The sequence below is a fragment of the Capricornis sumatraensis genome, chromosome 2 (assembly GCF_032405125.1).
Source record: "Capricornis sumatraensis isolate serow.1 chromosome 2, serow.2, whole genome shotgun sequence".
In the NCBI taxonomy this organism is placed as follows: Eukaryota; Metazoa; Chordata; class Mammalia; order Artiodactyla; family Bovidae; genus Capricornis; species Capricornis sumatraensis.
This window is the reverse complement of record NC_091070.1, coordinates 135606461-135631102: the sequence shown is the minus strand read 5'-3', so window position 1 is coordinate 135631102 and position 24642 is coordinate 135606461. Positions and strand designations below refer to the sequence as shown.

The 24642-nt window shown below is 36.1% G+C and overlaps 1 protein-coding gene across 3 annotated transcripts in view; it reads right to left on the bottom strand.

Annotated features, from left to right (window-relative positions):
- Positions 1-1679: 1679 nt before the first annotated feature.
- The window catches only part of WDR47 (WD repeat domain 47), a 41425-nt gene continuing 18462 nt past the window's right edge, over positions 1680-24642 (bottom strand). For all 3 annotated transcript variants that reach the window (XM_068964674.1, XM_068964676.1, XM_068964675.1), the window contains 9 exons: positions 20504-20682; positions 17196-17453; positions 14422-14497; positions 12199-12356; positions 10228-10397; positions 9525-9695; positions 8698-8829; positions 4625-4843; positions 1680-2985 (listed from right to left, as the gene is read on the bottom strand). In XM_068964674.1, coding sequence (XP_068820775.1) covers positions 2843-2985; positions 4625-4843; positions 8698-8829; positions 9525-9695; positions 10228-10397; positions 12199-12356; positions 14422-14497; positions 17196-17453; positions 20504-20682 — 1506 coding nt within the window. In that variant the 3' untranslated portion in view covers positions 1680-2842. The remainder of the gene's footprint in view (positions 2986-4624; positions 4844-8697; positions 8830-9524; positions 9696-10227; positions 10398-12198; positions 12357-14421; positions 14498-17195; positions 17454-20503; positions 20683-24642) is intronic.

The following is a 24642-nucleotide window of genomic DNA, read 5'->3' as shown; positions in this document are numbered from 1 at the left end:
AGGCTGAAATTATTCCATTGTATTGTATACCACAGCTTATTTATGTTGGACTCGTTTCTTTCACCTTTTGGCTCTTGTAACGCTGCTATGAACATCAATGTACAATATCTCTGTGACCCTGATTTTGGTTATTTTGAGCATATATACCTCTAAAGTGGGATTGCTGGATCAAACAGTAATTGTTTTTCATTTTTTTAAGGAACCACCATACTGTTTTCCACAATGGCTGCACCATTTTGTATTCCCTTCAACAGTGCACAAGAGTTCCAGTTTCTCCACATCCTACTTGTTGTTTTTTGGCCACTGCAGTAGCATGTATGATCTTAGTTCCTGCATCGGGGATCAAACCTGTACCCCCTGCACTGGGAGCACAGTCTCAACCACTAAACCACCAGGGAAGCCCCTGTTATTCTTTTTTTATATAGTGGATCTCCTACTGGGTGTGAGGTGGTTTTCAGTTGCATTTCCCTAATGATTAGTGATAGAGTATCTTTTCACATGCTTATTGGCCATTTGTCTGTCATCTTTGAAGAAATGTCAAGTCTTTCGCCCATTTTTAAATTAGATTTTTGATAGGAGACCTTTATATATCCTGAATATTAATCCATTATCAGACATGACTTGCAAGTATTTTCTCTGATTTCATGGGTTACCCTTTCACTGTTATGTCTTTTGGCTTATCTCAAATTTTAAAAACACTTAAACATTTAAAAATTGAAATTTGGGTAATTCCCTGAAGTCCAGTGGTTAAGACTCAGCACATTCATTGTCGTGACACAGGTTCAATCCCTGGTCGGGGGACTAAGATCCCACAAGCTGCATGGCATGGCCAAAAAATAAAATAAAAATGAAACTTGAATCAGACCTCTGAAGCTTCTGCCAGGGAGAAATCAAGGTCTGTACCACCCCCCCATCCCCACTCTCCTTCCATGAACCCCCCAACTGAGGAGTCAGAGAACGTAGATATTCCAGTTCTCTTCTCTTTCACATGAAGCTCCAAGAAATCTATTTACTTCCATGCAGAAGACAGTGAGGATACACAGAAAAAATGACATGTAACCAGATAGCTAGTGAAATAAGGTAACTTTTAGTGCTTATTATCTAATGCACTGCAAAGGGAAAATGAATACCCAACATATGGGAAGATCTTCAAGTTTTCTCCCTGACAGTGATGGAGGTAGAAAACATAATTTTATAAACACTTTTTACCATGAAGTTGATCTGGTTTACCTCAGGAAATTGCCCCCGGCCTTTTTTTCCCTACTTTTAAACTCAACGCTAATGACCTGCTATGATATCTAGAATGTGTAGTACTAAGTATGAAAGTACACTAAAGAACTGGCCTGTTTTTAGCAAAATTCCCTTCTGCATACCTCAGAGGTAGGAAAATGGTACTACTGAATAGCTACAAACTAATCAGATTTCGTTTCGAAAGTACTCAATTCAATGTAGCTGCAGTCTAACTTAGAATTTATACATTTTGCCTGGCTTTTACTAATCAACTTTCACAGGATATTCAGGATAGAAAGTTCTCTAGATAGTGAATAAAAGAGAAGACACAAAAGTTGCCGAGTAAACTGGAGAAAAAGCATTCTAGATTTAAAACCACAGACACTGAGAGACAGGAGTAGTTTAGGTGTGAAGAGGTCTTTATTGAAATAATAGCACAGTTACACTTCTAATACCTTTTCCACTTGTATACAATTGATTAAAAATGCTTGCTACATACAGTGCACGGACAGTTCAATAATTAGAACCAACTCAAATGCATTTAAAATAAATAGCCTATTTAATAATTTAAAGTAAATTACTGTACAATATGAAAATAAAGGTACATAAATGTTAGGATCTACAATACCATAGAAATAAAACCATTATTCTGAATTACACAAAACAGTGCAGGAAAAAAAAAGTCCAAATAAGCTTTTGGAGTGCAAAATTTAAATTTCCCATTTTAAATTATCATGCAGACATAGCATTTCAAGCCATGCTATAGTCTATGGCAAAGTTTTCAATTTTTAAGAGGAAAAATGCTAGCCAGTAAATTTACTGTACCATCAAGTGTTGCATCACATAACACTGCTGCTCTGCCTACAGTACAGTTTAGAAGGGAGGTATCTTGTTGCATTCAAAAAATTGAAATGAACAAGTTTCTGAAGCAAACACGTTTACCTTTTAAGCCTGAAACAAAATAATATGACAAAGTAATAATTATATCCCTGGGTTTAAGAAAAAAGAAAAGGCCTATACCACATAATGCACTAAGAAGCAGTTTTCCATCCATTTTAAAACTCCATAATGATCCTTAGTTAAAGTAACAATGTAACTCTGGAGAGACATAAAATTCTGACCTCTAGCTGAAAAGTGAGACAGTATCCTCAGGGGTTGTGAGAAAAGCAAAAGTAATTTCTGAATACCTATGTTTAATCTGTGTAGAACTTGGTTGCATTACATGTAGTAATATGCTTAAAGTATAGTTCAGTTTCAGTATGTATATAAAACTTATTTAGGCAAAGATCAAGGAATGCGTTTAATACTAAACCGAACGAATACACATCATCCACCTTGACTTTGAGTGCACACTGACAACATAAGAGCTCTTCCGCAGACTTTGGCAACAAGACTACATACAGCAGGTCACAGCAGCACGAGCTCACATGGAAGACTCAAAGCACTGCAGAATAACACCACCCAACAGCTCCTATCACAGGGGTACATGGTAATAAGGGGCTTCCTCGTGCTAAGCCACTTTCCAGGTCAATCCATCTTCAGTTTTGTAATGTTCTCAACTCAGTAGTCTTAAGTCTCTGCTTTCACTGCATAGACTGACATTGGCTGTACTCTATCCATTGTAAGTCCAGAGGGTTACAGTTCTGTCTGCAGAGGATGACAGGAAGGAAAGATCCTGGGTGTGCCATCTGCACTGAATCACTTTGTCTTTGTGTTCCCCCACCACCATTATAGGAAGCTGTTTGGTGAGGTCTCCTAAATTCAAGAAAAGAGATTTGATTTACGTTACAGAGTACGTATAGATTTCACAGGCCTCCTATTACTTTAAGACACTACAGTATATAAAAGCCTAACATCAATATAGTACATTGAAAGTTGAAACAATTTAAATTACTGAAGACCTAATTACATGAGCAGTATTTGGTAACACCTACACAGCCACACGACACAGCTGCCATTGTCTCCTTGAAACCCTCTCACTCCTCCTATCTCCTCGCCTTCAGGGCCACTACACCCCAGTCTCCTTTGATGACTGCCCTCTTCTTCCTGACTTAAATTCTGGTGAATCCCAGCAGTCAGCTTTCAAATTTGTTTCCTTTCACCTGCTATGAAATTTCATCTAGTACCATGCTACCACAGCCATTTAGATACTTACACCATCCATGCACATTTCATCTCCAACTTTGACTTCTCACCTGAGCTTCAGGCTAGTATACATGTAGCTATTCGACACCTCATTTGATTGCCTTAACAGTCATCTTAAGTTTAACTTGTTTAAAGCAAACTCTTGCTTTTCTTGCCTAAACCTGTTTCTCTCCCTACCTGTCTTCCTCATCTCAATTAATGGCACCATCTGCTTTGCTCATGCCAAAAACCTAGGAATCAGCACTGATTCCTTTTTCCCTCCCTGCCCAAATCTAATGAAAATAAATTAAAATACATTCCTAATTCAGTCGCTTCTTACTATTATACCTCTCGCTCTACAACCCTAGTCCAAGCCACCATCATCTCCCATGGAACTGGTCCAGTTGCTTTCTCACTAATAATTATACTTATAATCCACTGTCCCTATAACTCAAAATTATATTTTAAAATTTCAGACCATATCACTCCCTGTTTTAAATCTTCCAAAGGATTCTTATTCTGCTTTTTAAAATGCCTACAAAACCCTGCCTCTGGTTTATTCTCCTGCCTCCCTCCTTTGGTTCACTCAATTCCAGCCACACTGGTTTCCTGTAGTGTCATGATTAAACCAAACCCATTCCTGCCTCAGCATCTTGACCTATGGTCTATTCCTAGGGTCCTGGCATGGCTTGTTCTTCTCATCAGGTCTCTATGCAAATGGCACTTCCTGGTGAGACCTCCTCTAGCCTGTCTAGCATAGGTTTCCCCTGTCTACCTTGTTACTTTCTCTTACCTTGATAATTTTTTAATAGCACTAGCCAATACCTAAAATTACATTGTTTATTAGTTTGCTTTTTATTGGCCTCTAAAGTGTAAGCTCCATCTGTAAGAAAGTTACCTGTCTTATTCATCTCTCTAAAAAAACTAGATACTGGAAATATACAGATTATATTAATACCCTAAGTATTTTAAAGTAGGAATAAACAGGAGTACATATGTATGTTTTAACATTTACTATCATTGAACTCAAAATGATCCAATATAATAAATGTTGATTCTTTATTTTAGAAACTATTTAACAATAAAAATAAGACTATTCACTTGGTTTAATAATTTGTCACAATACATTACGAAGTAATTTGCTAATAAAAGCTATAAAACTGAAACTTGAAAATGACGTATAGTCAATTACACTAGATTAACATAAAAGAAAGACCCCAAATACAATGGGAAAGACTAAAAAAAGGGGGGGAAGAGCAACTTCCATCACCTTGTAGGTCTGTCACCTTTATCTTCATATCATAGGATCCTGTTAGCAAGTAGTGAGCTCCAGGAGAGAAGCGAACAGAGCGAACATCACTGGAATGAGGGTGGTAACTTTGCACCATTCTTCCTCCTCTTATGTCATATAACATGCAGCTGGAATCTTCTTGTCCTGTGGCTAAAAGACGGCCACTGGGGTCTACAGCTACAGATGCCACTGCACTGCCTGCAGAGCAGGAGGAATGAAAGTTTCAATATGCAGAAGTCAGTATAGTTACACTTCAACAGCTATTTATTTTCACTGAATCATACACTAAAGATTTAATACAGCTTGTTAATACTGTTAAGTTATGGAAGAATCCAATAGTCAACTGATAAATACTTGCATTCTTAGAAGCAAGATTCTGTGAGAAATGAGAAAGATCTTTTTTTTTTGGTCCTCTCGGAGAACCCCCTGGAGCATTACCTATAGTGCAATAGATGAGCCACTTTTCCCAATGCAGTGTTCTCACTGCTGATTTAAGTGTCCAGATTTCTCCTATGCCTAGCTCAGAGTCTAACTGGGAACAAAAGATTAAATAACAAAATATGTTTTAGGACACAGTGTGGAAATATCTAAGCAACACATAACTACCAACAGGAACTGAACTAAAAATAAGCTCTGAATCCACAGGTCAGACCCTTTAGGCCACACAACAATGCCTCCCATTCAGTTCAGTTGCTCAGTCATGTCTGACTCTTTGTGACCCCATGAATTGCAGCATGCCAGGCCTCCCTGTCCAACACCAACTCCCAGAGTTCACCCAAACCCACGTCCATCGAGTTGGTGATGGCATCCAGCCAGCTCATCCTCTGTCGTCCCCTTTTTCTCCTCCCCTCAATCCCTCCCAGCATGAGAGTCTTTTCCAATGAGTCAACTCTTCACATGAGATGGCCAAAGTACAAAGAGTTTCAGCTTTAGCATCATTCCTTCCAAAGAACACCCAGGACTAATCTTTAAAATGGACTGGTTGGATCTCCTTGCAGTCCATGGGACTCTCAAGAGTCTTCTCCAACACCACAGTTCAAAAGCATCAATTCTTCAGCACTCAGATTTCTTCACAGTCCAACTCTCACATCCATACATGACCACAGGAAAAACCATAGCCTTGACTAGACAGACCTTTGTTGGCAAAGTAATGTCTCTGCTTTTCAATATGCCATCTAGGTTGGTCATAACTTTCCTTCCAAGGAGTAAGCGTCTTTTAATTTCATGGCTGCAGTCACCATCTGCAGTGATTTGGGAGCCCAGAAAAATAAAGTCTGACACTGTTTCCACTGTTTCCCCATCTATTTCCCATGAAGTGATGGGACCAGATGCCATGATCTTCATTTTCTGAATGTTGAGCTTTAAGCCAACTTTTTCGCTCTCCTCCTTCACTTTCATCAAGAGGCTTTTTAGTTCCTCTTCACTTTCTGCCATAAGGGTGGTGTCATCTGCATATCTGAGGTTATTGATATTTCTCCGGGCAATCTTGATTCCAGCTTGTGCTTCTTCCAGCCCAGCGTTTCTCATGATGTACTCTGCATATAAGTTAAACAAGCAGGGTGACAATATACAGCCTTGATGTATTCCTTTTCCTATTTGGAACCAGTCTGTTGTTGCATGTCCAGTTCTAACTGTTGCTTCCTGACCTGCATATAGGTTTCTCAAGAGGCAAGTCAGGTGCCCTGGTATTCCCATCTCTTTCATGATTTTCCACAGTTTATTGTGATCCACACAGTCAAAGGCTTTGGCAATGCCTCCAACGGGGTGCAAAATGGTTCTCAGGGGACCAAAAAAATCCTAAATGTTAACAAGGGTTTGTAGCCCTTCAAAGTTCAGCCCTACCAAACCAGAATCTCATTCCTTAGCATTTAATTTCTCTTGTTAGGAAAAAAATTAATTTGTTTTTCCCCTTAGGGGAAGCAATAATGAAAATAAGGTTGACAAACACTACTGTAGACCAAAGTAGCCTGGGAAGACTTCACAGAAAAAGGGGACATAAGTTAGATCCTGAAGAACAGTAAACAGTATAAATAAGAGAGAATGCATTTACATGTATTACACATACATGTAATTAAAAATAATCTTTGCTTGAATTTTTGATAGAGAAAAGAGGCTATCAGGAAGAATTACATGAGAAGATGTTTAAAGAAAAAGAATAAAAACATTTAAGGATAGGTAGTTTAGTTTGGCTGGAGTTACTTGATTCAACATGATAACATAAAAGGTAGCTTATAGCTAAGACATAAAAGCAGGTTAGGGCTAAACCTGTCAAGCATCTTGAAAGCCAAACTGTAGGGTGTGAGCTTGTTCCTGTACAGAGTATAACATCACTGCAGGTCTAAGCAAGAGACTTACATGATCCAAGGGGTGCTCTAGGAAGATTATGTGAAAGTGTGTATCAAATTAAAATGGACAGACTACAGAAGGGAACCCACTGGAAGATAAGAGAGAATAGCAGAATAATCAAGAGAATAAGGGCCTGAATGTTGACACACAGATTTCAGGAAAAAACTGAATAAAGAATCAATAGTCTTGGGAATTAACTGCCTGACTGGGGGCAAAAAAAAGAAGTCAAAAATGAGCCCCAGATTTCAAATCTAGGTGCATAAGGAAATAAAAGAACCATTATCAAAAACAGAGAAAATGGGAAGAAGAGAGGATATAACGAGTTTAGCTTTACACATGCAAAGTTTATGGTGACAACAGAAATCTAGGTTCATTTATTCAACAGTTATTATAACACTACTGCTTTGGGCCAGGCACTATGCTAAGTCATTTCAGCCGTGTCCAACTCTGTGCGACCCCATAGACGGCAGCCCACCAGGCTCCCCTGTCCCTGGGATTCTCCAGGCAAGAACACTGGAGTGGGTTGCCATTTCCTTCTCCAATGCATGAAAGTGAAAAGTGAAAGTGAAGTCGCTCAGTCGTGTCAGAGTCCCAGCGATCCCATGGACTGCAGCCTACCAGGCTCCTCCGTCCATGGGATTCTCTAGGCAAGAGTACTAGAGTCGGATGCCATTGCTGCTGCCTTTGTGAAACTTAAAATCTACTTTATATTGAAGGATACCAGCAAAAAACACACAAATATATAATCTTAAGTACTGATAAAAAGTCTGAAGGAAATAAATGAAGTTCAAAGACAGAAATAACAGTAAGGTCCCAATTAAGGCAAAGAAGCCTTTTCTGGCTAGGTGCTAGAAAGAGCTGAGGTTAAATATGAGTAGCACTTGACCATGAGAAGACAAGTGGAAGAACATATCTGAGTTGATTCAAAGTACAGAACAATGTCCATGAAAGCTGAGAGGAAAAAGCATTTTCAAAGAAAACAAAAAAATTAAGCATGTAAGACAGGCATTTTCACTTGAAAAAGTACCTTAGAATTGCTATTAAAAAACAGAAAGGCAGAAAAGGGACTCTAAAATAAAAATAATGGCAGAATGTCACTCTTAAGATACCAATATTTTAAAAGGTGATCTGTAAAACACAAAGAGCAGTAACCTCAGTTTACATGGAGCAATCCATGTTAAGTTAAAAAAGAAAGGCAAATATGCTACAATTTGTATCTGTGTATATGTGTGTTTAAAGGAGAAGGGAAATTATACACAAATATTTTGGTTATATACTTACAGAGTATTTCTAGAACAATAAATAAGAAACTGGTCCCTTAGGGAAAGACACCAAGAAATGGGAGTAAAAAGAAAATGATCTATGACCTTTTGTTCAATTTCTGCCATATGTATGCATTTAAAAATGTTCTTTTAAAAGGTCTGAGTTCTAAAATGCCCTAACAGAATAATTAGGGCATGATACTTAATCTCCCTGGGTCTCGGTTTCCTTAGTTGAATATTATTTTTACAAAAAATAACAGATGAAGGAATTTAAGAATTTAAAGTAAATTTAAAGTAAGAATTTACTTTAAATAAATACCAAGTATTTAGTTTATATTGTTCCTATTTTTTAACATATTTTGCAGGGGCGAAGAAGTAGGTAGGTCAATGCAATTTATAAAGTTTCTTTCTCATATAAATGTATTTAAATTCCAGAAAACCTACCAGTTCCATGGAATGTTGTGCCAACAACACGAACACAGCTTGGCACTCGAAGATCCCAGAACCTAACAGTCTTATCTTGGGAACCAGATGCAATCATCCAGCCACTCCAAGTATAAAGTGCTAAAATATGCCCTATAAAAGATCAGAGAGTCAGTTATTACTGTGGGACAGTAATTTGCTATAACACATTCAAAGCTAAGTATTCTTTATTGTTGAGCATGTTTATAATCTAGTTATTCAAACTGTGTGGTAGAGATTTTCCACATATATCAAATATATTGGCAATTTCAAAAAATTAAATTCAGTAAAACTTGTATCAAAATCATAAACCTTTAGTGGTGAGTCAAATTTTTCAGGACATCATAACTAGTACTGAAAAAAAAAGTACCATTTGAAATTATGGCAAATTTTCCAAAGAGGAAACACAGGATTGCAGGGTTACATCACCAGCTTTAGAAGGGAGAGACCTGGGGAGATACCCTTGTTCTGTCATGTTCAGCCATAAGATAATGAGCAAGTCATTTTGCCTCTTCAAGTTTTGCTTTTTTCACGTATAAAATGGAGACAGAACTTCAGGCTTATAAGGTTGCTGTGAGGGTTAAATTAAGGAATTATGTGTGTAAGAAAGGCTTTAGCAAACAGGAAAATGTCAGCTACAGTTACTGTGTTGATATCCAAAGTTCATGACTTAAGTTTTTGAAATAAAACATTCCTCTCCTGAAGAAATCCCTTTTGATGCAATATACCCTCATTAATGAAAATGCATTGGGGAAAAAAGCATGGGATGAACAAAGGGAACAGCAGCATCTGAGACTGATATCACATACCAGTATGTCCACTCAGAGCATGGAGGCCCTGTCCTCTCTGACAGTCAGTTGTATAAATGTTACAATCCCCTGCTCCAGCACTTATCAAAATAGCTCCACCACTTTCTGGGCCTTCCATAAATGCCAAGTCTCTAATTGTCCCATCATGCATACTAAATTCCAGATCCGGTCCTGAAACAGCAATAAGAATTTTAAAAAAAGACGCTGCTCAACTTACTGTGATAATTTAAAGATTGTTAAACTGCCTCCAAACTGACCAAGAGGAGGAGAATGGTAGAGTGGTATGCTCTATAGTCATTTGGGGATTGAAATAATAATCAATTTCATTTTACTGAATAAAAAAAACATCTTCAAGAAATCAAAATATCGACTCAGTTACCACCATCACTAAAACAGAGCCATGTGCAGAGTTACTTCTTGGCTTTTATCTCAAAAGAAAATGAAAGAAAAAAACAGATACTCTAGAAAATATTCACAAATACAAGTTATTCACCCAGCCACCCACTGGAAGTTATTCACCCAGCCACCTTGTTAGAATTTACTAAAAAAGAATAATGCCTCACGAATGCAAGCAATTGTAAAACAATTCTTAAGGGTATATTCTTAGATTTTACTAAAAACAGTACAGAGCTGTATTACAGACACATGTGGGGAAACATAAAGAACACACCAGGAGGCTGTTGCTTACATACTCGGCCCCTACCTGTTGCATTGCAAGTCTCTGCATTGAAGGGCAGCACTTTGACGTATTTGTCATTTGACCCCGTCGCAAGTAACTGCCCACAGGGACTCCAGGCCACACAGTAAATGGATCCTTTGTGATGTTTATTCCTTTTAAAACGTACCACTGGCTGCTTAGGTATGTCATGTGCACTGGAAAGAAAAATTGCAAAAAGATATTTCAATTTCTTGCTTAGTAAATGAATGTGAAATTTCTGTATTATGGTTGTTCTTGAGGGAAAGAGCAAAAACATATCAGACAACATGTTAATAACACTTTTCAAAATCTTAGATGAAACAAATTTAAAGCATATTTAAAACCAAAATCCAAACATAAAATTATTAATCATTATTAGTCTCGAGTCTTATTTCAGACCACATACGGAACAGAATATTTTTAAGTCTTCATTTCACATATTTTTCATGGATTTTAATTCAGAAACTCAAAAAATTTCTAAAAAAGAGCTAGCAAGTCTTCCAAATTTAAAAAGTTTGATAAGCATTTATCAAACATATAATATGAGCAACTGCCTGGGGCAAAGAGAAGACAAAGCATAGAGAAAAAATAAAAGCAGCTACAGCTCTGTCCTGAGTTTAATATCTGGCAGGGATAGATGTTTCATGACTATCCACATACAGTAAAGGAAGTACTGAATATAAATGTTATAGTCCAGTACAAGGTACTAGGCCTTAAAGGACAGGGAGAATTATTACACAAAAAGATGAAGGCAGGTGAACTGCTTCAGTGAAGATAAAACACAGTAGAGAGACCGGTCCAGCATGCAGCACGGGAAAAAGTCTGTGGGGCTGGGAGAAACCTGGGGCATTCCAGAGACTGAGAAAGATAGGATGGGTGAGCAGCTGCAAGTCCAACTGAGGAAGCTCTTAAATGCCATGCTCCTTGACAGCTTGGCCTTTAATGGGAAACTAACATTGGGTTAGTGGAGTAGAAGCCTCTTATCTGTACTTTAAAACATACACTTAAGACCCTTATTAGGTATAATGATAATATCAAGTCTCTGTAAGAAAATGTATTAATACATGTTTTTGGAGAACCATCCTAAAGGGTGAAATGACATATCCATTAAAATACTTCAGCAAACAAAAAGGATGAAGCAAATACAACAAAAATCTTGACAATTACTGCATTTCAGTGGACTAATCTCCACTTCGGTGTATGCTTAAAATTTTCATAATTAAGACATTTTTAAAGAACAAGAAGAATATTGATAAATCTTCAATTCTTAGAAAGTGTTTAATAGTGATAGAGAAAATAAATCAGATAAAAAGATTCTCTTTTTAGTTGCATATCAAGTTCATTGCTAGGGCCAACTAATTCTTTAAATGGATTTTACCTTCATCCATTTTGTTCCATCTCCACTGCCATCACACCAGCCATTGACAACAGCCTCCTACCTTTCTCTTAGCATTTAATCTTACTGTCATCTGACCCAAAGTTTATCACAGTACTGTTCTGTTGAAAACTTCCAACAGCTTCCCTCTGCAGTCACCATAAAATCCAAAGTGGACACAGAGCTCGGGGTAATTCAGTTCACATCTACTTCTGTAGCCTTGTCACACTCTGCTCACCGTACTCCAGCCGATCTGAACTCATTTTGGTTCCTTAAAAAGCCAAGCTCTTTCTCACTTCATGATCCCTCTAACCTTATCTTCTTCCTTGTTTTCACAAGGCTAGGTTCTATTCACCCACAGATCTCAACTTTAACACCTCTTCTTCAAAGAGGTCCTACTCTGACTCCCCAGTTCCCTCATCTCCCCATCTTACTGTTACAGCACCTTGTACTTTCTCTTTCCTAAGTATTGAAAACAAAAAAGTAAAAGCTTAAAAAAAGGAAAAGAAAAACACTACTGAAAAGGCAATTCTTAAAAAGGGGGCCATATAGCTAAATTAAAAACTAAAGCAAATATGGCACTACAAAGCATCTCTCCTTACCTTGGATCAATTACTTCTGGATAGGCACATACTCTCAGAGTTTTTGAATTTGAACCGACAGCATACAGACCACCACCTGGATGAAAAGCCACTGCTCTAACAGCTTGTGTGTCTTCTAGGGTATTAATACAAACAAACTGCTTCTTTGATTTATCATCCTATGGGCAGAATGAATATGAAAGTCATTCTATGAAAAAACGAATTTGAAAGAATTCATCTTTATCCCATTTTAAATTCATTTGAACTTTATCATTCACTTTATCACTTTACTATTCACTATCAATACAAACATACATTCTTTTGAATGACAAATCTAAAATAAACCAAATTTTTCTGTTTTTGCTACTCATTGCTAAACTAAGCTTGGACAGCTCATAGACATTCAAGTTTTTCTTCTTTTCCATGACAAAACACAAGAATATGCATTCTCATATTAAGTTCTCTTCAACTGTCAAGAAAAGAACAGCCTACATTTATAGTTCTTACAACAAACCATTGTTCATGTTTCTAAAAGTAGGAAATATAAAATACTATTATTTAATCACTTTAGGGTTTTAAAAAAAGTTTACCATAATCTCCAGAAATGAATACTTTACTATTTCAAATTCAAATTGTAAAATACCCTTTTAAAACTGCAAAAATGGTTTTAATCAGGACCTTTAACTTCAGCTTCATTTCTGTTTTCAACTGTCAACTTGTCTGCTCACCTCCCTCCTCTGAGGAAGGAAAACTCTCACACAGCACTGTATAAAAGCTTTGGTGACTCCTGCTATCGGTGTCATCTGAAACCACCCTGCTACCCAGACTAGGACTGGATCCTGGACCTGGAACAAAGCCCTCCAGGCTGGGGGTGGTGCAGAGACCCAGCAAAGTTTTGCCTTTGTGTATATACTTAACATTCATACTTTCCAAAGGCAATTTACTTCAGCTCTGATTGTATGCTGAGAGCTCTAGAACCCACAGTGATTATATCAATGAAGAGATTATGCATCTCCAGACCCAAAGTTTTATGTGTGCAGCAAAACATCCTCATTGGGGAGTAGGAGGTAAATCTGATATATTAGACTCTGTCTTATGTAACTGAATTGAATTCTTATATTATTCATATCAATGCATTTGACTAGAAATATTACATTTTCGATTAAGCCATACACAAGAAAGGTTGACTATTTACCAAACGAATAACACAGGTAGATAAGAAAAATGGAGGGGAATGACTCGTTGATTACATGGCCAATGGCACATTAATAATAGTTACTGCTACTGCTGCTAAGTCGCTTCAGTCGTGTACGACTCTGTGCAACCCCATAGACGGCAGCCCACCAGGCTCTCCCATCCCTGGGATTCTCCAGGCAAGAACACTGGAGTGGGTTGCCATTGCCTTCTCCAATGCATGAAAGTAAAAAGTGAAAGTGAAGTCGCTCAGTCATGTCCAAATCTTAGCAACCCCATGGACTAGAGCCCACTAGCCTCCTCCATCCATGGGATTTTCCAGGCAAGAGTGCTGGAGTGGGGTGCCATTGCCTTCTCCAATAACAGTTACTAAGGGTTGCTTTATAGCAGAAGTGGCAGAGCCACAATCTTACTTGCTCTTCTCCAGTGTATTTAAATTTATTAAAAGACCGCTGACATTTAAAAAATAGACTTCACATAAAAATCCTACTTTCTAGGTTTACTTGAAAATCAAAAGAACTGGAAACATTAGGTCAGCATATTTCTTTGTGCAAGGGGCAAATATTCCTATGAACTTATCACAAAAATAATCAACTTTATTCATTTATGTCACCTGTTTGGTCCTATAAGCATCTGAAATAACAACTTTGTTTATGGGATTAAATTTTGAACTAGAGAAAATAAGACAGAGTGAAGGTGTATACTAGTTAGGGAAGGATATCTGGTTCCAAAGCAAAAAACAAATGTATCGATGCACAGTCCAAAGGAGTACTAACCACAGGGTTCAGAGAGTAGTGACACAGCTCCAATTCATGCACCAAGATCACCACTGAACCATTAATATGAATTTTACCCTCAAAATGTTATTTCTCAGCAACCCCTTCACTTCACTCAGTGAAAACTCAACCACCTTGAGATTACTACCACCATTAACAATAAGGACTACTTAAAGATGGTTCTTTCCTTAAATTGAGAATTCCTTCACAAGTAAATATACTTCCTTTGCAAGTAAATATAAAAATAACAAAACCTCCTTCCCCTAAGTATTACCTCTTCCTCTCTTGATCTGGATAGATTCCCTGAAGAATCTCCAAGAGGTGGCTTAATAACCGAAAGTTCTGATGAACTGTGTGAACAGAAAGAAATTCAAGTACCATTTACTCTGAATATCAAAACAGGAACTGATTTACCCTTTCAATCTCTAATATTTATTTCTTTGGGGGTCATAATATTTATTTATAACCCACACTGATCCCAGTCATAATTACTCTCTGGAGCCATTTGTTAAGAGATGCTAGATTTCATAACACGAAGCAGAGTTAGTTCTAAGGAAGGAATGAAAAGCCATTCTGGGAAAAAGATTAGTCAAACTGTACAAATTTCATAGTAAGATATCCATGACCTTTTCCCTCCTTAGTTCCAGAATCCTGGTCACTATGGTTAAGTTTTAACCCAAGGAGGAAACTGGATTGCTCTTTAGAACAATTATCTGGTCCAAGAGAAAAGACTAACAGAAACTAGACAGTTGAGGGTCCCACAATAAAACAGTGTTTCTATTTAATCACTTTTTTGTGAGGCCAACAGGTAAACAGATGCATCCATACTTGTGGCCCTTCCTTCTAACTAGCCATTAAAAAAAAATACCTCACTTCTTACAAATGCTTGAAGAAAGCCTCCTAAATAAAAAAACAGAGTCTAGGAAATTCCCTGGTGGCCAATGGTTAGGACTCCATGCTTCCACTGCAAGGGACACAGGTTCCAACCCTTGTCAGGGAACTAAGATACCGCAAGTCATAGGACACAGCCAAAGCAAAACAAAAGTTTAAAATGGAAACTAAAGACAATTAAGGAAACAAAAGCTACCAAAATATAATTAAAATCCTTAGAAATACAAAAGGAAACAATGCAAGAAAAATACCTATTTAAAAAGTTAAGGAAAATTAGAGAATAATAAAGAGCTTGGAAGATAAAAATAATACCAAAAAAAAACAGAAAATAGAGCTAAGAAAATTGCTACATAAATGTTTTCAATATTCTATTATTTATGAATTTAGATTAAAAGAGCCCATGAAGTATCCAGAAAAATGAAGTAAAACAGACCGACTCTGATGTATACCATGAAGCTTTATAACATTAGGGCAGACAAAGTTCTAAAAAATTCTATAGAAAAAGCAGCAGTCCTCAGTCAAAGGATCAGATCACAATGGCATCAGACTTTTCAATATGTACATGACCATGAAGTGATGCCTTTGAAACTCTGAGGAATGATTTCCATTGTAGAATTCTTTACTCAGTTATACTAAAAAGTCAAAAATGAAATATTTAGACACATAAGGTCTCAGAAACTTCTCTGATGTTGTACCTCTTTTCAGGAAACTACATGAAATCCTGAAAACAGGGACTCCAATACAGGGAAGAGGCAAAGGAAACTCCCAAGAGAATAGTGAAGGAACAGCCCAGGACTCTCTAGGCCTGAATAAAATGGCTTAGAAGTAATGAACATCAAGTGAAGCAGGAATGATCCTGGAGGGGTGTTGCCCAGAGGGGAAAGAAAAATGGAAAGAAAAAGCACCTGACATTTTTTACTGTAATGAGGAGTTTTATGACTTTACAGATCTGTCACAGTATCTGCAGATAGTTCAGTGATAGGCACCAAGAAAACTAAGCGTGTGCACACATACAGATGCACACCAAAAATGAGACAATTACTCTCTCCATGAAAAATAAAAAGTTCTGCGAAAAGGAAATATGTTCATATTATATGACTCAGTTGTAAATAACATTTACATGACCATAGTAATGTTAACACTAGTTAACCTATTTTGTTTAGTTTTTAAACAAAAACCAACATATATTAGAAGAAGATGTAGACAAAATTAATGTGTTGTGGTAAGTAGTATGGTACCTAAATCTAACCGGCAGGGAATCAAGGGATAATAAAAACAGCAATAGAAGCGTATTTTTCAGAAATGTGGAGACACATAGAAAAGAAACAGCTATCTAGGTTGAAAATGGCAGCCTACTAAAGATAGAAGTTATGGACAAAGGTGGGTAAGATAGGGGATTCTGTTTTGTCTTACGCCTTAAACTGCTATTTGTCCTTTTACACCATGTATGTATATTACTTTGATAGAAATAAATTTTAAAATTTGAGTTCTAGTTGAGGGGTACATGAAAAAGTTTTATAGAAACTGTAATAAAGAAGCAAGTATTAGATAAATTTATGTCCTTTAAGTATAAAACTAGAGCTTTTGATACTAAATCTATAAAGCCAGTTCTATACAAATGCCAGGAGCAAGTTATGCATTTTAAAATGAACCACTCTAAAGTGGTTTAAGGCTATAATAGATGAAGAAAATGCTCAACTACTTCCATTGCATACGTTAACACCTGTTTACTAACGACAGCAAGATGAAAATTTTTCTCTGACTAGTGAAAACATAAACATGCAAGAAGTCTCAAATGCTGTAACTACCAGAGCTGCCGAGACTCTTACTGCAAGCACTCCACCATGCCATAGAACCACTTTTTACGCCCTGGAAGCCTGTGAATTAAAAGATTATCTGTTGAAAGGTATCAATGGCAAGAGGAGAAAACTGGGGAGAATATAAAGCCTAAAGCTGTATGATCTCTGAGTAAAATGGGTTATAGAAAACAGAATTGTCTTGGTGGTGGTAAGAAAGGAAAAAAAAATAAGAGAATAAAGACAATTAAGAGACTCAGAAGTTAGTAGAAGAGAATAGATAAGAGAAATTCAACTTTCTAAGTTTCTATTTATTAGCCTGAAGTTAACATTTCCAGGTCTTACAAAGTAAAGCACTTACATTTGATTTCCACAAGGTGATTCCTCAAGAAAAGGTATATGATTTACTGATCCAGGAATACGAGGAGTACTTGCATGAATACTTGAAGCATCATGGGTTAGTCTCTGACTAGAGTCGTGGGGCGGTGTAGAGAAACTAGTTACAGAAGAATTATTAGATCCATTGCCTTTGTTCCCATTACATTGCTGGCTGAGCGCTGGTACCTCATTACCAAGGCTATCCATCCCAATATTTAATTCCCCGAGCTTTTGAATGGACCTATAAAATAAAATAATGTATTTATATTTAAATAAAAACTTAGTCATATTCCTAACATATAGAATATTGAAAGTCTGAGACAGTAAATACATGTACATATAACATAATGACAATTTAGTACTAAAAATTACCATCATCAGTTTAAGACACAACCAAGAAACTGCAAGAAGATCCAAATTTTCCTATAAGATACCACTGTAAAAGAGATAAGACATAACAGGTATCACTGAATTTTTAAAAGTACCTTTCACCAAACAGGAAAAAAAAATCTGTTTCTACTCCAGTATAACTTTGGTTCAATTTTCAATACCAAATTTTTCACCAACAAAACAAGCCATTTTCATTTCATGAAATGAAATGATATCACTGTCTAGTAATATATCAACTAGAAAATGGATGACTAGTGCAAACCACAATGGGACAAAGTCAAGTGGCATCCTCATTATTCACAGATTCACTCATTCAATTCATTTATTCATTCTACAAAAACTATTTGCCAGGCTCTGATCTAGGCACTGGGGAGACTAAACAGGGAGCAAAACAAGCTAGCCTGAGCGCTTTTCCCTCACTGCAAGTCAGAGTAGCCTGACTCCTTATGCTGGACTCAGGGCTCCAAAGGGCACTTTGGAGGAAGCTGTCAGACTCTCAAGATTTAGCCAAGAACTGGCCCAGAATCACTTTCTCCAGTCTGGATATAATATGAGAGAGGACTACATAAGGTATGTGATTACCAAGAGGTGTTGTGGTTCACTGTATTTTCTAAGTTTTTAAATTAAACATTTAGTGTTCATGTATGTGTCTATGCGTGTGCACTTGTGCATGCGTGTATGTGTGGGTTTAGGGTTTTTAAAAGACCTTAAAAGATCAGTTTAAAATTATTAAAGGAATTGGCAGCCATTACTAAATATTTATCAGTTAAAAATTTTAAGTAAATAGCATTTCTATGAAACACTAATCTTGTTAAATGCTCCCCATATATAAAAAGAAAGTCTTCAGTCAAATAAATGTGGGAAGTATAAAGAGTCTAAAATGCTAACATAATTTTGTCTCACTAAAGTTAGGGAAGATGGGGAAGGGGCAGAATATGCCTATAATAAGAGCCAATTATTAGTAACAGAAAATATCAGAAGTAATGATATAATACTGTTAATAATAAGCCTATCATACTTTAGTTGATTTTTTTTCAGTAAGTTCTATTACGTAACATGACTCTTATTTCTCTAACTCTTTCTATGCCTCTGGAAAGGAAGAAGCAAACTTTAATTGTGGAAATGATGTTCTGCTGCTAGAATGACTTGAAAGACTAAAACATTAAGGGGGAAAAGATATATTTTAATTTCTAGTTTCTATCTCTATTCAATTTGTCCTTGGTGTTAGTCAGATACTTTAATGTCCTGGTACATAAAAGTGAGGATCTAGGAAAAAAGATCGAATAAAAGTATTATTTTAAAGAGAAAAAGAATAGATAAAGAAAGGTTAAGAAAACAACAGAAATTTTATATGAAACTAATTTATAAAAGTTTAGGATAAACATCCATTGATATTTATAACAGATCTGATTATTCTATGGATTTTTATAACATACTTACCTTTAGTATAATTTAAAATTCTAATTGCTAAAGAAATTGAGAACAGTTGTTATGCCCTAAACTGAACCTAAATTATAAAAAAAATTCTTATAATTTTAAGATAATGAATTCTATTATCTATATTGAATTATAATATTACAATGAATTCTATTTATAATTATCTTTAAGGAAAAATAAACCATCTTGAATAGTTTAACTTTTTTTCTGAGCAAGAACATCCATACTACTGGAATCATAGAACCTTTTCACTTTATGTTCTGACAATGTTAAGTATCTGCTTTCACTAAAAAAGAAGACAGGAAGTCAAACTGCAACCTGACTTTTACTGATATGAAGACAACATCCAAGAAGCAGAAGTAGCAGTTCATCGTATCGGGATAATTCTGATAAGCCAGTGACTTGATCAGAGGTGTTAAGAAAATGGTCTTCAAATTGAATGTTCAGAGGACTCCTAGACTCTAGATACCACTACAAACGTTCCTTGTGTGAAGGTCTGAAGAAAGGATCAGTTTCAGGCTCACTGACTTGCATAGCACACAGAATGTCAAGCAGGTTACTTCCAATATTACTGGACCAAGAAAGGACAGTCACCACTGCACTGCCCATTATAACCATGATGATGCATGCATGCGTGTGTGCTTTTGCAACCCCATGGACTATAACAGCCCACCAGGTTCCTCTGTCCATGGAATTCTCTAGGCAAGAATGCTGGAGTGGGTTGCCATTTCCTACTCCAAATCATGATGACAGCCAACATTTATGGCATGCCTCCTATATGTTAGAAATTACTCTAAGTAATTTTTTAATATATGTTAACTCAACCTTCCAAAAACTCTAGCTCAATTAAGTATACATATTCTGGTTTACAGATTTCTTAAAAAAAAAAAAAAAGTTACCATGTATTTACCTCCTATAATCAAAAATAGTAAGTTCATACATTTTAGAAGAAATTAATAAGAAAGGATCATTTTAATATTCTGAATTCAATAAAATCTGAAACTTTAAGCTCTCAAGATAACAATAAAATAACAGCTACCACTTAATATAGTGTTTACTCTATGCCAGGTACTGTTCTAAGTACTTTACGTAGGTTAATTCGTTTAATCTTCATGGCAACCCTATGAAATAGATGAGGAAACGAGCAAACTGAAGACAGTAACTTCCCCTAAGTCTTCAGCTACCCTAAGACATGGCCAGATCCAGAAGCAGCCCACTTTCAGCCTGTATGCTGAAACCACCATGCCCACCGCTCCCTTTGCTCAGATGCGAAAGACCATTTAACAGGAGGACAAAACTGGATTAGCCCTCAGACTTCTGTGACTGAAGAGATTATGTAACTCCACACTACTTGAAACACTTAAAAACCCTTAAAATTTCAAACTATACACACTATCAGTTACTGCATGCTCTTAATAGCTTTTAAATAATTCCTCATATTTTAAATGTGACTAAAAGACCGACCTATTAAGGAATTGTTCGGTAAGATTCTGCTGCTGATCAGGACCATCCTCCTGATTCACACCTCCTTCAAGCAGCATCTGCTGGTATATCTGTCGCTGTTGCTCCTTCTGTTCTAAGTGCTGTTGATAGCGCAATCTTTGCCTATAATATTCTTGAAACTGTTCTGTTGAATCTCGAAGCTTAAAAATATATAAAAAAAAAAGTTTGAGCAGACTATGATTGAATATGTTATCACTCAACAGTAACTTCCATAAGTGCTGCATAAAACATATAGACAGCAATCAGAAAATAATATACTGGATCTTTGAAAAATAACATGGTATGCATGAGTCTTAACAGTCAATTAGATCAGATCAATTAATTTGCTCTATTCCACAGTAAAAGACTGACCAAAACAAATGATCATCCTGGATCCCTGAATGATCACAAATAAAACAGACTACAGTTGTCACAAGGACGACACGAATATACAATACAAATGTAAAGACTAGCGCAAATCTATATGACTAGGAAAAAATACCGAGGGACTACATTAATATTTAATAAATACAATATTAACCTTGTCTAACAAAATTTAAGCATCTAAGTGGCTGTGGCTTAATAGGTTACTCTAGAAGGAAGCTTATAAAATTTCCTTCAAAAACAGTAATTTAATTCAAATGGCTCTTCACAAGAAAATAGAATAAATAGATGTTAAACTCAGCAGTCTCAACATTCCTACTTCATTCATCTAAAAGAACTACATAGTACTCAACTTAAAGGACTTAGATATTATAGTGAATTCCAGTATTGGCAAAGAAAGACCCTCCTGCCAAGCTAGAGTGTGGTCAAATTACAGAGATCATATGAACTAGATCATCTCTACAACTGGCTAACACTGACAGTAAGCTTAACCAAGAGTCCTGTATGACTGACTGACTAAAGCTAAAACTGTCTCCTTTTCCCAGAGAATAGTAATGGTCCTCCTCTATTTTATAACTTACAGCAATAACTCTGAAACAAAATTATCTCTATGTCCTTTAAAAAAATTTTTTGTGGTAAAATAAATATAAAAATTGTATTTTAACCATTCAGTGTGGAATTCAGTGGCATTAGAGTCATAGTGTTACATAACCACCACTATTATCTATTTCCAAAAATTTTCATCACCCCTAACAGAAACTCTGTAACCACTAAACAATAACTCCATTTCCTTCTTCCTCTAATGCCTGCTAACTTCTATTCCATTTTCTGTCTTATGAATTTACTTATCCTAGATATATCATGTAAACGGAATCATACAGTATCTGTGCTTTTGTGTCTGAATTATTTCACTTAACACAATGTTTTCAAGGTTCATCCAAGTTGCAGCCTATGTCAGACTTCATTCCTTTTTATGGCTGAGTAATACTCCATCGTATGGATACATCACTTTTGTCTATCCATTAACCTGTGGATGTACATGAGTTATTTCTACCTTTCGGCCACAGTTAACAATGATGCTATGAACATGGATGTACAGTTATCTATTTGAGCCTTTGCTTTCAAAGCTTTTGGGTAATACCTGGAAGTAAAGTGACTGGGTCATATAGTAATTCTTGCTTAGATTTTTGAGGTACCATGAAACTACAGTGACTACACCATTTTACATACCAACCAGAAATGTATGAGGCCTCAAATTTCTCTCTTTTCTCACCAACACATTACTTTCTGCTTTGATTTTAGCCTTTTAGCCATTCTAGTAATTGCGAAGTTATACTTCATTGTGGTTTTCATGTCCATTTCCCTAATGACAAGTTATGTTAGGCATTTTTCTCATGTACTTATTGGCTATTTATAGACATCTGGCCAATTTGGAGAACTGTCTATTCAACGCCTTTTTTAAAATGGATTTTTTTATTGTTGAGTTGTAGTAGTTCTTTATATTTTCTAGATACTAAAACCTTACCAGATAAATAATTTGCAAATATTGTTCCCATTCTGGAGGCTGTCCTTTCAGATTATTGATAATGTCCTTTGATGCAAAAAAGTTTTTAATTTTGATGAAGTTCAATTTTTGCATTTGTTGCTTAAGCTATTGGTATTATACCTAAGGACATATTACAAAATCTAAGGTTGTAAAGATTAATCTCTATGTTTTCTTCTGAGTTTTATACTTCTGTAGGTCCTGTGCTTAAGTTGTTGATCTAGTTTTAGTTAATTTTTATACATGGTGTGAGGCAGAGGTCCAATTTCCTTTTTTGCATGTGGAAATCCAGATATCTAGCATCATCTGTTGAAGAGATTATTTCTCCCTCACTGAGCAGACTTGGCACCCATACCAAAAATCAACTGGTCACAGATATATGAAATTACTTCTGGCCTCTCAATTTATTCAACTGGTCTATATGCCTATCCTTATACAAGAACTACAGTTTTAATTACTGTAGCTTTATAGTAAGTTTTGAAATTATGCAGTATGAGTCCTACAATTTTATATTTCTTTTTGCAAAATTGTTTTGGCTATTCAAAGCCTGCTGCAATTCCAAGTATTTGAGTATTAGCTTTTCCATTACTACAAAATAGGCAGTGGAATTTTTTACAGGAATTACATGAAGTTTGTAAATAATGTTGGATAGTACTGACATCTTAACAGTATTAAATCTTCCCATTAATGAACACAGAATGTCTTTTCATTTATTTAGGTCTTCTTTAACTTCTTTCAGTAATATTTTGTAGATTTTGGCATACCAATTTTCTACCTCCTTAATTTAATTTATTCCCAAGTATTTTATCCTTTTATATACTGCTGTAAACAAAACTGCTTTCTTAATTTCCTCTTCTGATTATTCACTGCTGGTATACAGAAACAATTTCCATGTGTTGATCTTGTACCGTGCAACTTCACTGAACCTGCTCATAAGCTTTAATAGGGGTCATGTGGATTCTTTCTGATATATAATATTTATGTCATCTGTGAATAGAGACAGCTTTACTTCTTCCTTCCCAATTTATTTATTTTTCTGGTCTAACTGCTCCCGCTAGAACTTGTAACAAATGTTGAAGCAACAATTGTGAAAGCAGGCATCCTTATCTTTGCTCCTGATCATAGAGAGAAAGCTTTAAGTCATTCCCCATTAAGTATGATATCAGCTTGGGTTCTCCATAATCTTCACCATGCTGAGGAAGTTCCATTCTATTATTAGTTCTGTGAGAGTTTTTAACAGCAAAGAGTGTTTCATTTTCTCAAATGTCTTTTCTGCATCAATTGAGACAATCACATGTTGTTTATTTTTTCCTTCATTCTATTAATGTGAATATTAAACTGAAAGTTTTCTATGTTGAACCACTAGGCTTGCATCCTGCAATCAATCTACTTTGTCAAGATGTATAATCCTTTTAATATGCTAATGGTTTTGGCTTGCTAGTATTTTGATTTTTGCTTATATATTCATAATACATATTGGTCTGTAGTTTTTTTCCCTAATATTTTCACTTGGCTTTGCTATGATGGTAATGCTGAACTCATAGAATGGGTTAGGAAGGGTTCCCTCCTCTTTTATTTTTTGGAAAATTTTGAGGATTATTGTTAACTCTTCCTAAATGTTTATAGAATTCACCAGTAAAGTCATCTGATCCTTGTCTTTCCTCTGTTGGAAAGCTTTTTGATTACTGATTCAATTCTTTACTCAATATGGATCTGTTGAGATTTTCTATTTCTTTCCAAGTGAGTTTAGTAATTTGCTTCTAAAGAATTTGTCCACTTTACCTAAGTTATCTGTTAGTTTGCAAATGGTCATAGTATTCTCTTATAATCCTTTTTATTGTTGTAAGGTAGATATGCTAAGTCGCTTCAGTCGTGTCCGACTTTGCAACCCTATGGGCTATAGCCCACCAGGTCCCTCTGTCCATGGAATTTTCCAGGCAAGAATACTGGAGTGGGTTACCATTTCCTCCTCCAGGGGATCCTCCCAACCCAGGGATCAATCTCACATCTCTTGTGCCTCTTGCACTGGCAGGTGGGTTCTTTACCACCTGTAAGGGAAGCCCTATAAGGTAGTTTTATTTATTTTAGTTATTGGCTTTTTTCTTCATCAGTCTAGCTAAGGGCTTAAGAATTTTGTTATCTTTCCAAAGAAACAACTTTTGATTTTGTTGATTCTCCCTGTTGTTTCCCTTTT